The sequence below is a fragment of the Tyto alba genome, unplaced genomic scaffold (assembly GCF_018691265.1).
Source record: "Tyto alba isolate M040663 unplaced genomic scaffold, T.alba_DEE_v4.0 Super-Scaffold_13, whole genome shotgun sequence".
In the NCBI taxonomy this organism is placed as follows: domain Eukaryota; kingdom Metazoa; phylum Chordata; class Aves; order Strigiformes; family Tytonidae; genus Tyto; species Tyto alba.
The window spans coordinates 32,138,215-32,152,213 of record NW_024881275.1 but is presented as its reverse complement, the minus strand read 5'-3'; the positions used below and the strand labels follow the sequence as shown (position 1 = coordinate 32,152,213).

Below are 13,999 nucleotides of genomic sequence, written 5' to 3'. Positions count from 1 at the left end.
AGCTGATGATCATGACTACCTCTTATTTTAACTTATTGCACAGCTGAATTATTAGCTATATTCTCATGTAGGCAGCACTTAACCATTTCAGAGTTGTAGTACTGAAAATCGGATGAACCCACATCTAAGAACATAGAGCAGGAACACAAGAGTTTTATGCTAAAATATTCTCTCCAGGTGAATACAAAAAGACTTAATTTTAAAAATTAATTTAAAAAAAATTATGGTGAGCAGCACAAGTTTCTCCATCTAAAATGCATTCCTTTGTTCCATCAAGGAAATCCGACTTTCTCCACTTATTTTCTTTTTTCTTTTTTTTTTTTTTAAGATAATTGAAAAACATATTTTCTATTATATGAAAAAAAAAATATTCCATGACTGTTTCAAGAATTTCTACCCTATCTAGCAGAATAAATCATAAAAAGAAGGATTGCTCTACCAAAAAAAGATGAAAGCCATTTTTGCCTCCCCACTGCCCCCAAGGATGACCCTTCAGTTTCATGAGGAACTATCAAAACTTTACCAATCTGGTCAAAACCAGTCTTTGCTGTGGCCTTCCTCCAGGCTCTGTGACACAGTAGCTTCACCACAGCCTCACTCTCCTGTATGCAGTCCAGTGGGGGCTTTGGCTGATTTGGGTAAAGGCACAGGGACATACTGTTTCTTCTTCTTTTGAGCAGGAAATTGGTCCAGTCCCGTCTCTCTTCTATGACAGGCAGAGCTTGCTGCATCACATATATTATGCCTGCACAGATGAGCAGATCGCACTGACAGTGACTTTAGTAAACCTGTCACTGCCCAAAGATGTACTGCTGAAGCCGAAATTAGTTGAGATACACAGTTCGGACAGAAGAGTAGAAATCTGAAGATGAATGTGGGATGGACATGGACTTGTGCTCTTGGTGGTAATTTCTTTTAAACTACAGGAATTTATTAATAACTGCTTTGATGATAAAACAGAGATGAGGTAAGAAGCATTCAATTTGTTCACAGAAATTTTAGCTATCCCTTCTAAGGAAAAGACATTGATTTGCATTTATGGTCTATGCTTACATTTACTGTGGTTCGTAAAAGATTGATTTTGACATGCAGAAGCTAACTGAGGAAGGATTACAAAAAAGCTGTCAGATTTCAGGAGAAGCTATCAGTTAAGGGGTTCTGAATGGACCCAGCAGACCAAGAGAGGTGAGGATGTAGCAGCTCCATGTCCCCAGGTCCAGCTGCTCGTGTGCCTGTGCATGTGGCACACAGAACATGTGCATACCACACGCACATGCATATTTACACATGGCGAGCCACACGAATAACTCAGGCAAACACAGGGCTCTCGCATGAACGCTAACAATGCCAATGGCCCCATCCTGCTCCTCAGAACAAGAACAGTAATATGTTATTCTTAACAGGGACAGTTGCAGGGGCAGAACATGTTAGCTGTTCCACATGAGGAACCAGAAGAAATGGCAAAAAGTACATAATGGAACTTGTTACAAGGTGCCCCAACTGGTCCAAGTGTGACACAGTTCCATAATGTAGAGGCCATGGTGGCCTGCAGAGGCAGAACATATCCCTGCAGACTGTGTCAGCATCCTCTGCACCCAGAGCCACCCTGACCCCAGCTCCCCAAACCCTGCCATGGGAATTGAGCAGGGGGATGAGGTTTCATGAGACGTGTGGCTGATACTCACTACATACCCAGGGGAAGAATGAGCTACTCAGCTCTGACCATCCCCAGGGTCTCAGGAGTGGCCTCAGACTGAGTTTCCCTTGTATGGAGAGCAATGACCAGAGCCCCCACCACATATTTTCTCTTCAGGAGTGTTTTTGTGTGTGTGTGTGTGTCACAGTCATCACTATTGAGCTCCCATAATGATTTGGGTTTGTAATTAACTTTCTAAGTATATTATTTAGTTTGTACTTCTATGAAAGACTAAATATTAAAACAAAAAAGAAACATCTCACAGGACAAGGCCTTGGGAGGAGACAATTGGCTCAAAGATAGCGGAGTCCTGCAAAATAAAGAAGATAAAAGAAGAGACAAAGCCTTGATTTGAGGAACGAAAGCTCCCTTAATCATGGGCTCAGAGATACCATAACGACTGTCCAAGCTGTGGCTTTTAGATGAATTTAGCTTATTGTAATATGGAAATCACACCTCTTTATGAGAAAAAGGCCCCTACTGAGAGACGACCCCCACCCTTTGAGTTTGTACAGAATAATAAAAAGACACTGAAACTTTAATTCAAGAGGAGGCATGTTGTTTACCAAAGAGGAACAAAGTGATAAGAAACTAACCAGTGGTCATTACAGCAAATGTGTATTTATGTAATTTGAAGTGCATAAATACATGGCTTGCCTGTGTGCAGTGTGCTAGCTTTGTGGAATTACGACCCATCACCCAACTCTGAGAAGGTATGAATTAAACAAATACCTTGACTCCATGTGGCTTTTGGGCTCATTGCACACCAGGTAAAATAATCCAGGTTTTGGGACAACACTTCCAGTAGACTGTTTCCAGTTTTATAGGTTACAATTGCTTTGAGTAAGACTTTCTCCCCTCCTAGCAAAGAGATTTTGCCTTCCTCATCTCTTAGCCCATCTATCAAGTAATCAATGTAATCCTGACTTGCCCTTTCCTTTCTTCAATTTATTCTGATTTTTCCACCTTTTAAGCCTGACCGAACTGCTGTAGGGTCAGTTCATTTTTTGTCTACACATTCACTAACCCTAGTGTAAATTATCATGTCCCTCCTTTAGAAACTTTTGCCCTAAATTTTTCCATATACCACATACTCCACACTTCTGTGTCATGTCAATGATCTCAGTAATACTGGCCTCTATCATTCAGTGGTATTACTTCACCTCATAAGCCATGCTAAACACTCTTACTGGTGAGCTACAGTGGTTTGTCAGAGGGATCTTACTGGCTACACCAATTTAAGGTCACGGTTCTTTAGAATCCTCCCATCAAGCATATACATCACAACACAATTCTGCTTAGGTAAATCAGGTATTCGTTAAGTATCTAATTAGTAAATAAATTATAATAATCATAACAGAAAATATTATTAGTAATACTAATAGCATTTTATGTTATAATTATTATAATTTAAGTACTATCAGTACTATTAGTAATACTAATAAAAAATATTAGTAATGTTATCTTATTGCCTTAACAAGTCACTTTCCACTCTCCAAGTATTCTCTATTCACCCCCAGTATAATGTGGGGTGAATAGAGAACCCCACAGGGGAGCCTGCATATGTATCATCCACCTATGTGGAATATGAGTTCTCCAAAGACTTACTAGTATGGGGTTTTTTGTTGTTGTTGGGGGGTATTTTTGTTTGTTTGGTTGGGTTTTTTTAGGGCTAGATGAGAGGTGGCTTGGACCATAATATCCATCACCTCCCTTTCTGGTCATGTAGACAGTACATGCATCTTTATGCTGATTTTTTTCTTCTTCTTCTGACATCCCCAGGAGTCCTTCTGCTTTGTTCAGGAGCACTAAGATTCCTCTATCAATCTGCACCAGGCAGCTGGGGGACTGAGATCCCTCTGTCCCTGCCGAGCAGATGTCCACAGAGTGCAGGACATCATATGCGTACACCAAGGCCTTGAACATCCAGGCTCCAACTAAAACAAAAAAAAACAAAAAACAAAAAACAAAACAAAACAAAACAAAACAAAAAAAAAAAAACAAACAAACAAAAAAAAACCAAACAAAAAACAAACAAACAAAAAAAAAAACAAAAACAAAACCAAAAAACAAACAAAGTACAGAATTTGAGCTGACTTGTCAATGTTAACAAAAACTAGGAAGAAAAAACGAGACAGATGATTCAGAGTATCTCTTCTGAGTGGCTTGTAAAAGCTGTTGTGCTATATATAGTGCAACTTTGTTTCTGCTTCTAGAGGAGTACTGATAGAGGTTTTAAGATGCCGGAAGTTTGTATGTCTGAGTTGAAGCCAGATAGGATTTTGAGGAACATGTTGAAATTTTCTACCACATGTAATGAAACATGTCATGGGAGAGATAGGTCGTTTTAGAAAAATTTACTTTGTATGATTTTAATCGGGATTGAAGGGAATTTAATTGTTATCAATGAATTCTGTACATTATTATTATTTAATCTGTCTAAAAACTTCTCTTTTATCCAATTTTTCAGGCTAACCTTTCTTCTTTTTAAGTCTCTGTGAAAAGATATTACAGGTTTCACAAAGTTTCAAAGAGCCAAAACTGAGGTGAGATGACATAATAAAACTGTCTCCAGGCTGTGTCACTAATACCTTTGACTATACATGCATTGTTAGCTTCGCATGCTATAGCAAAAGCATGTGAATGACACCTTCTCATTGTAATCTTTTTTCCTGTGTACTCCAGCTACCAGGTCATCTATAATAGTCACAGCCATTTTCTGGGTTTCATTGCAAATTCATTGGGTCAGAATTCTACCTTTGCATTTCTGAAGTGCAAAATTTATTTAGGATGCTGACTAGGTAAATAGTTAATACCATCCATCAAATTTGCCACTCAGTCAACCTCATGTCAACAGGACAGCTCGAACTTCCTCATATAGGGGAAAAAGTATCCTCATGCCAGGAAGCAAGCTGATTCCCTCTCTGTACTGGGACAAAAATGGGGAAGTTCTGTAATTCCTCCAGTCAATGTGAACACTTCTCCTCAGGTCCCTGATGGCTGTAAATGAGTCTTAAATCTAGTCCTCAGAGATTCCATAAAGTACATGTCTCTTTAGTTTGCTTCCTTGTTGACAGGGACTTTGCTAAGTTTGTCATAGGTACACTGATTTGAGGGTCTCTAGTCTGGGTAGGTAATAAATAAGGCTTTACTTTTAAAGCATTACATTGTTTAGCCGTAACCAACTACTGACTTTTGCTTCCTTCCCCACCCTCCCTAAAAATGAGGGCTGGGAAGAGAGAAAAGGTGCTAATGTAGATGTTTCATGGTTTGTTTTGTTTTGGTTTGGTTTGGTTTGGTTTGGTTTGGTATGGTTTGGTTTGGTTTGGTTTGGTTTGGATTGGTTTGGTTTGGTTTGGTTTGGTTTGTTGTAGAGGCATGAATTCAAAAAGGTTTTTCTGTGTCAAAAGATCAAAAAAAAATAAGATCTATAAGGTGCCTTTTGATGGTGGCTTCAAGAGATGTGTAAGACAGACAGCAAAGGCCAAGTTCCTGACAGAAACTTCTGTAGAAAACTCTTAGCAACTAAAATCTTGTATTGCCACCATACACGTGTTGCAGTTAAATGTCATTACACCATGTGGCTGATGCAGCATGAAAAACAACTGCTAAAGTATTCAAAAGGATGTTTTAGTGTTTAAAGACAAGTTCATGCTCCTGAGTTTGACATTTGTTGATTTTGAGTTTTCATATGGGCATATTTCAGAAACTTTTGGTCTCTTGTCCTGAACGTGGTCCTGCAAAATATATAGTGCTCTGTTTTCATGGGGTTTTTTTGTGTGGTTTTTTTTTTTTTGGGAGGGTGGGGAGGGAGAGGGGTTGTGTTTGTTTTTTGTTTTATTTGATTGTTTATTTGTTTGGAGTTTGTTTATTTTTTATTAGTTTTGTTTTGTTTTTCTGAAGCAGGATTTAGTTTTCTTGCTCTAATAATAGAATACATTTATGTTTACTGTCACTACATTGCAATGCAATCCTCAGCAGAGACCAGCAAAGACACAATGCTGAAAACAGAATATAACAGTAGTAGTTTGAAAAGTTGCTAATATGTTCCCCCTGTTGGAGTTTGTGTAAAATATTTAAATGTTTCAATCAGATTTAGGAGATCTTCAGAGCAGATTCTTGAAGGGTAGGCATGCAAAACTTTTTAAAAAACTAACATAAGATCTTTACATGTGGCTATTAACTTTCTGATACTTCAGTATGTCTATACAGGATAGCATCTCAGCTTTTGGTAATTGTTAAAGGCATTGTTTTTTTAAGACTACCAGTCATATAAAATAATTGGTTATCTATAAAATCACAGTTTCAGTGAACTGTGTTCTATTGTGGCATGCTCATGGATAGTGGGGTCCATGATAGGTTATAAAAAAAAATGTTTACTGTTCTTTTTCTCCTTGTCTATTCAGACACTTAAAAGTATAAAATTATATTAACTAAGAAATATTTTGTAACTTAGTTTGGTTATTTTTTACACAAAGTGGGGTCTTAAGCTGGTGCACTGAGTAAACAAGGATCAACCACGGACCACATTATGATTTTGTAAAAGCCAATATTATCTGCATATGAATAAAGTGGACAAATTCTTGCTCAGACGAAGTGTTTAGAGAAAAACCAAAAACCATTATAGAAAATTCTCTTACAGCTCTAAGATTTATTTCCATGATAGCTTTTTTATTTAATAAAATCTCTAATTTTTAGATAACATGAAAATGAATTCTTCACTGAATTTGAACATGTGTGTTTCCATATGTTTAAGGAGAAATAAACACCACTGCCATGGACTCTCATTATTAAAAGTACAAAATCTGATTTAATGTTTTATACTAGACATACTATTATTTCTTAGACTTGAGGACATAAACAGCACCAGCTGACAAGTGAACGGTGAATGCATAAAATTATTAATAGTGATTGTATTAGAAATACTACTTCCTTCTGTTAGAGCAAATAATTGATCTCTTAAAAACCTAAACCAGGATAAACCAGAATAAAGAATAACATTAAAGAGACAAGTTATGTCACAAGTGAACAGAAATCTGTAGACAGTGGTAAAGTATTAAAGGAGAACAGGTCAGTATAAATCTTAAGTTACTTTGCCTTAGTGTAAAAGTAGGAATGAAAAAATGACACTGCTTTCACCAACCAGAAATCACACTGGTTCACTTGGAGCAACATTACAAGCAGTGATACCCTTTTTCCCATGAAAAGAAATCAGTTTATTTGTTAGAACTCTATTTTCTCTTAAGTGTATATATTTTCAAGCATGTGTATGAAGTTTTCCCACCTAGCATATGTTTTGTTTCCATTTATTTGCAACTGTCATAGCTGTTTAAATATGAGTATGTATGTGACAAGTCAAGCGTTACATCTAATGTTCAAATATCTTGGATAATTGGGAGGGGGGGAGTGTACTTATATTTACACAGTAGATAACCATATGCAAAGTATTTTACAAACTTTTCTGCTGGCTTCTGAGCAGATATGACAGTATCTCCCTATTGATTTAAAGGAAGCTAGAGCTCTGTATGAGAGAGAAAAATAACTATGATCACCATCGCACAGACCTAAGAAGGGTGCTGTTGCTTCCACAAAAGACAGAAAAGCAGAAGCTGATGAATGTCACCATTTTGTTCATTCATATGATGACGCTGTTAAGCAATGAAATTCTCAGAATTGCATCTGTCAAATAACAAAGAGTAAAAATATAATCCCTACAAGAAAGTAGACAAGCAGGCAATCCTTTTAAATTTTCTTCAGAAATAGTAGGCCTAAAAAGTCGTTCTGTTACATATGTTCTGGTAGAAAAGTTACTTGCTTTAAAATAAATAGAAGAAACGATGTTAGCACATAACTAATATGCTTGATCTGTCAAATGTTTGTTCCTAATTATAAGGTATTTAATCATTAATGCCAAGAGTTGAGGAGGTGCCACAGCAAATGAGATCTGATGCCATGAAGTCTGTTGTCAGCAAACACTGGCAAATGCTTGTATGGGTGTATAAAAAACTTCATCGTGCATATGTAAATGGTAGTTAGCTTTCTCCTAATTGCTCCTAAATGTTTATAACTGGAAACAGGTTTGGACACTGAAGAATGACATTTTCTCTCTTCCATTCAAAAGATGAAGTGCAGATACCCTGTTTCTAGTTGTTACAAGTAAGCTGCTAGTTGATTAGGGCTGAAATCTGATGAAGCATCTTTTATACTTGGCTGCGTCTTGTGGATTTGGCAAGCTAAGACTGGGACAACTACTCTAAAGCCCTGAAATATATGGACATAGCATTTTCCAGTGGCTTGGTATTATTGAAGTTTCATCAGACTTACAGTATCCACAATTGCAGATAGAATAAAAGGCAAAATCATAGAAAGTGTCTTGTAAATTAGCATGTGTATGATAGTCTTCAGTCCCATGGTTAAAGTTACATGTTTAATAATTAATGGCTGTGTTAAAGACTGGGAAGGGCATATAGTCATATGCAAAGGCAGTAGCACTCGTGCAGCCTTCTTATGCAGTCTTGGGTGTTGAAATCTATTGCTCCCAACCCTGGTCCATAAACCCTGGCATAAAGGTTGATTTGTGAGAGCTTGACTGAAAGATGGTGATCCAGGGTGGCAAGTAATTTTGGTTTATTTTGGTAAGGAGTGCTCTAAATCCTGAATCTTAAGGTAGAAAATCAACAGAGATACATGCAAGATGTAATTCTGAAAGCAGACTCTCTAAGGATGGATCTTTTCCTTTCTTTGTATAAGACCTTATGCATTATTGTGACACAGTTTTGAAATCCTTTCCCTAGTGCTGGATCTGCACCTTCTTCTGTAGAGGAGCAAGTGCTGTCATCCAAGCCAGTGACACCTTTAACACAGCTTATTTTCTTACAGTACTTAAAGCTCAATTTTTCACGTCCAAGATTCTTTGTTTTTTTGAAGACATGTCCAGACAAGACCAGCAGATATAAAATCGCTTTGGCTGAGCTGGAGAGAGCAGCACACACGGCTGAAGTAAATTCCTGACCCTCCTTCCTTGGAGCACATCAAGTGCAAGAGAAAGATAGACCATGGTCACGGCAAGATTTTCCCAGGGAACAGATAGAAGGAGGAAAAGGGAACAAAAGGAACGCCACCGGATAAAGGGGTTCCTTTGCCCTTATCTTTGTTTAGAAGACATGATACCGTTAAAGTTTTGTCTCTGAAACCTCCTCGTCTTGTGAAGGACGCCAGCAATAGGAAATACAATCCCGTCGGTTGCCCCCCGCCAGCACCCTCACCCCCCCCCCAGAAAGAGCTATTTTCAAATTTCATGGTTACCGATCGGTAACAACAGTGATCAAAGGAAAAAGGGCAACGGAGGAAAGGCCTACGTTAATAAGGGGTGGGGCAACCCCTGCCCGGACTAGTACAAAGGGAAGGGTCTGTGTCGGAGCAGCGGTCGCGGCATCCCACCCGGGACGAGGTGGCATGGCTCTGCGGCCGGCGGACCCCGGCGTGGGGCGGCAGGCCGGCGGGCCGGGGGCCGGGGGGCAGGCGGGGCTCCGCGCTGCGGACACTTTGCCGGCCGCGGGGCAGCCCCCGGCATCGCCCGGCGGGGCGGCGGGGGAGCGGCGCGGCGGCCGGCCGGCCGCTAGCCCCGGGGGGCAGCCGGAGGCTCCGGGCAGGGCCGGCGAGGGGGTGGCGGGGAAAGGAGAGGGGACAGCAGCTCCGCAGGCTGTCGGCTCCCGGGTGGGCTTGGGCGGGAGCGGCGAAGGGCCGGCCGGGCCCGGCGCGGCTGCCGCCGGCAGAGAGGAACCGCCGCCGCCGGCCCCCCAAACCCTGCCGGGCTCCTGCTGCCCCGTCCCGGGAGCTGCCCCACCACCCCAGGCGGCGGGGGCTCCGGGCAACTCCGCCGGCACACCGGACGGGTGTCTGGCCACCACTGCCGGCACACCGGCGGGCACATCGCGGGGGAATCCGGGCAACTCCGCCGGCACACCGGACGGGTGTCTGGCCACCACCGCCGGCACACCGGACGGGTGTCTGGCCACCACTGCCGGCACACCGGCGGGCACATCGGGGGGGAATCCGGCCACCTCCGCCGGCACACCGGAGGGGTGTCTGGCCACCACTGCCGGCACACCGGACGGGTGTCTGGCCACCACTGCCGGCACACCGGCGGGCACATCGCGGGGGAATCCGGGCAACTCCGCCGGCACACCGGACGGGTGTCTGGCCACCTTCCCCGGCACATCGGCGGCGGAGGGCTCGCGGTCCGCCGCCGCCCCCTCGACGTGGCCGCTGCGCTCGCGGTGCCGTCGCCTCCTCTCGCCGTGGACCGGCAACCCGCGCCGCTTCGCCGAGCCGGAGCCGGGCGCCGCCATCCTGTCGTCCCAGCAGCTGGTCGTGATCGAGGTGCTGGAGGTCGTCCTGGGCTGCTTTCAGGCGGCGCTGAGCTTCTACGCCGCGTCGCAGAGCAGCACCCCGCAGGTGAAGACCGCCTGTCCCCTCTGGACCGGACCCTCGGTAAGTCACGGTCGCGGAGCCCCACCCGGGTGTGCCCACCCGCGCCCGCCCCGGCCGGCGCGGAGCCGGGACGCGGGGGGCAGCGGCCGTTCGCGGTGCCCACCGGGCGCTGGGGAGCCCCGCCGGCCGTGCGCGCCGTCCTAAGGTTAAGCGCGGACTGCGCGGAGCCCCCACGACAGAGCGGCTGCTTGTCGCCGAGGAACGTTTGCTCCCGCTTCGGTAGCAGCGAAGAGGGAGCTCTCTCCTGGGGAGCCGGGGGGGGTGCAGAAATAACTTGCAGTTGCGCTTTTGCCACCAGTTTTACCAGGGTGGCAGCATGAACAGGATAACAAGTGTAGGGACAGCTAGGCTGGGGATTTTGTTTCGTGGTGTGCCTTTTAGCTTAAAAATAAGTACTCAATTATTATATATAGTCAGAAACAGGATTTTCTCAAGTCGTGGCATATGTCGATGTTGTATATTGCTTTTGTGCATCGTATATTGTTACTCTAGTGAGAGAGAAAATAGCTACGTTCCTTGGGAAAAAAGTGGGTGGGCTTATTGACAGTTTTGTAGTACCCCAAGAGAAGTTACTCTATCTCTTGTTGTGCCCTGCTTTAAACTGCACCTTTATAAATACAGAATATATAATAGTCTGCATTGCAGAAGTGAGGAGATGTTAACAGAAGTAGGAGATAGATAGATTGTACCCAGTTTGTGGCCCCTTGAGCAAGTCTTGTTCTGTGGCTGGCACGCTCTTCTCTGCCACTAGGGTGAAGAGTATTGGCCTATCACTCGGGTTAAACACGTAAATTACGTTTGTAATGTTGTTCATAACCTGTGGAAATGTGCTCACTGATCTGCAGGGATCGGGTGGTTCCTATTTGTAGTGTATAATGCAATGGTCATCCCTTAAAGTACAGACTGCTTTTACAGGGGGGTGGGAGGGAAGGGAACCCAGACAATTCAAATGTGTATGTTTGGTATCTCATTCTTTTTTTTTTTTTTTTTTTTTTTTTCTTTCCCTTACCCTGGATTAAAATAAGTTCACATATATGTAAACTAAAGACTTTCTTTGAACCCTGCACATGAACCATGCTTATGCATATGCTGGATTTGTGTGTATGGCAGGGTTTTTGTTAGCAGGGGAGGGGGCGACAGGGATGGCCCCTGTGAGAAGCTTCTCAAAGCTCCTCTGGCTCCAAGTCAGACCCACATCTGGCCAGGGCCGAGTCAATTAGAGACGGTGTCTGTGCCTCTGACATAACATATTTAGGAATGGGAACCTGGGAGGAGGAGTGGGAGCTGTGTGGAGGACACCTGTGCGAACACTAAGGTCAGTGGAAGGAAGGAGGGGATGGGAGAGGGGGAGGTGTGCTGGTGCAGAGAGCTCCCCTGTATCCCCGGTGAGAGGGCAGGGCGGCCCCCTGGCACACACAGAGGTCACTGGTGGAGCAGATTCTGTGACCTGTGGAGGAGCCCCCACCATAGCCGGCGGCTGTGCCCGAAGCCAGACAGGACCCTGTGGGAAAAGGTAGCCCCGCTGCTGTAATTCAGTGCTGGGAGGATTGCAGCATGCGGGGGTGTCCCATGCCGGAGCAGCTCGGGAAGGGCTGCAGCCTGTGGGGGGGACTCACATCAGAGAAAGTTTCTGGAGGACTGTGTCTCATCAGAGGGGGACCACACCGGAGCAGTGGGGAGAATGACATAAATTCCACTCCCCAACCCTCCATCCCCAAGAAGGATGGCAGCACTGACTGCCCCCCCCATTCCCTGCCCCTGCGCCACTGGGGGAGGAGGTAGAGATATCGGGAGCAGAGCTGAGCCCGGGAAGAAGGGAGGGGTGGGGGGAAGGTGTTCTCAAGATGTGGCAATGCTTCTCACTGTCCTACTCTGTCTGTTAAGTGTTGTTCTTGTTAGTGTCTGTATTAAATTTATGTTTTTTCTTCCCCTAAGGAGTCTGTCTTTTGCCCATGACCATAATGGGTGAGCCATGCCTCACAGTTCTGTCTCAATTCTGGAGCCTTTTGCTTGAATTTCTCCTTCCCATCATTGACAGGGAAGTGGGCAGAGAGCAGCTGTGGTGCTCAGTTGCCCTCCGAGCTCAAACCATGACAATGCTTTTAGAATGTTTTAAAATTGCTCGTGTAAAATTGAAATATTCAGTCTCTTTAATAATGAAGATTTTTTTTTTTTTTCCATACTAGCTCTGAAACAGTAATATGTTCAGCCAAAAAAGTTACCAAAAATGCCTTTCAGGTGTAACAGCATGAGTGAAAATTGTCACACAGGAGCAACCTGGAAAGGTAGAGGCAATTAAAAGCCGGAATTGAGGATATGTCTGTTTGGGTTTTTTTGTTTGGTTCGTTTTATTTTGGTGGTTTTGTTTGTTTGTTTGGTTGGTTGTTGGTTGGTTTTTTGTTTTGTTTTGGTTTTTTTTTTTTTCATTTTAAATGTAACATCCTGATTATGATGCACTGGTTAAGTGCAGATCAGGAAAACTTTGAGAAAAACTCTCTTTTCACATATCTTAAAGCTATAACAAACATAATGAAGTAAGTCTTGTTGTCATTAAGGCAAAGCAATTCAGTACTTATGTGCTTTGTTATAAAATAATGTGACCATTTGCACTCCCAGAATTCAAAAAATAATTTGTTATGAAACTGCAGAGTTATATATGTGGTTTTGCAACACTAGTGATGATATCAGTAGGTGGTTAGGCCAAGTCTTATATGCACATTACACCAGATCAGATTGATCATGTCAAGTGAATGAAGTTACAGAAGGGATTTATTAAAAAAGCTAGTGGGCAACATCCTGTTTGTTCTGGTGGTCTTGTTTCTTTTTAGGGTAGGAGTTTGATGTGAATTGGCTTAGTTACAAAGTCACACAAATTAAAAATATATCTGCTTATTTGCGGGACCTGCAGAAAAACTGATTTGCCTTTCTTTATAGGATTCCCATACTTACTGCGAGAGTATTTGGGTATGCTATTTGCTTCAGTTCTACAGTAATACTTTCTCCATCCTTAACTGTTTTGCCCTCTAAGGTGAAGAGTCATAGGGTTCAGTTCTGTGATTTGGCAAGTCTAGTCTAACGACTACTGCAGAAGAGGATGCTTTTACTTTCTCTTCTTTCCTCGTGCTAATACTGGCATTCGTCTGACTAAATAGCAAGCCAGCTCAGGGGGATCGGTAGGTTTCATGCTCTGGGATTTAGTTCACTGAGGTGGTCAGGACGGAGCCAGAGTCAGCACAAGGGAAGAGGCAGGCCCATAATGAAGTGATTGTGTGGTGACAGAGGATGGAGGAGAGTGAGCCAGTTTTTAGATTTGTTTAGCCATGTTGCAGAAAACAAGCACTCAGTTGGCTGAAGGTAATTCTTTAGACAGTTGTTGAGGTCAGAGTTGCTGGCATAAATCTTGTCCCCATCCACATTTTCTGGGAGCAAAAAATAAGAAAACACCAGATTAAAATTTGGTTGTGTTATTTCACAGGATGCTCTTAAGAGTGAAGAACCTCATCAGCCCAGGATCTTCTCTGCCTTAAAGTGTATCTTCATACCTTCCCAGCATCATGGTTGTGTTCCAAAGTACCTTTCTTCAGAGAGTGATAAATACCATGTAAATGACATTTTGTGAGCAGTTATTTGCTTTTTGGTGATTCTATGGTTTTTATTGTAGGTAATTTTATGTGGAATCCTGGGCTTACTGAAATGGAGGAGAGGGAATAAGTGTTTGGTAAGTATGGATTAAAATTTACTGTAAGGAAATTATCAGAAGATGATCTGGATTTAATAGTCATTAGTAAAAAAATAGTCACAAATCCCTTC

The 13,999-nt window shown here is 43.1% G+C and overlaps 1 protein-coding gene across 1 annotated transcript in view; it reads left to right on the top strand.

The window, feature by feature from the left end:
• Positions 1 to 8,292: 8,292 nt before the first annotated feature.
• The window catches only part of FAM189A2 (family with sequence similarity 189 member A2), a 29,672-nt gene continuing 23,965 nt past the window's right edge, over positions 8,293 to 13,999 (top strand). Inside the window, exons 1-3 of the mRNA XM_042788005.1 lie at positions 8,293 to 8,312; positions 9,349 to 10,189; positions 13,851 to 13,907. Coding sequence (XP_042643939.1) covers positions 8,293 to 8,312; positions 9,349 to 10,189; positions 13,851 to 13,907 — 918 coding nt within the window. The remainder of the gene's footprint in view (positions 8,313 to 9,348; positions 10,190 to 13,850; positions 13,908 to 13,999) is intronic.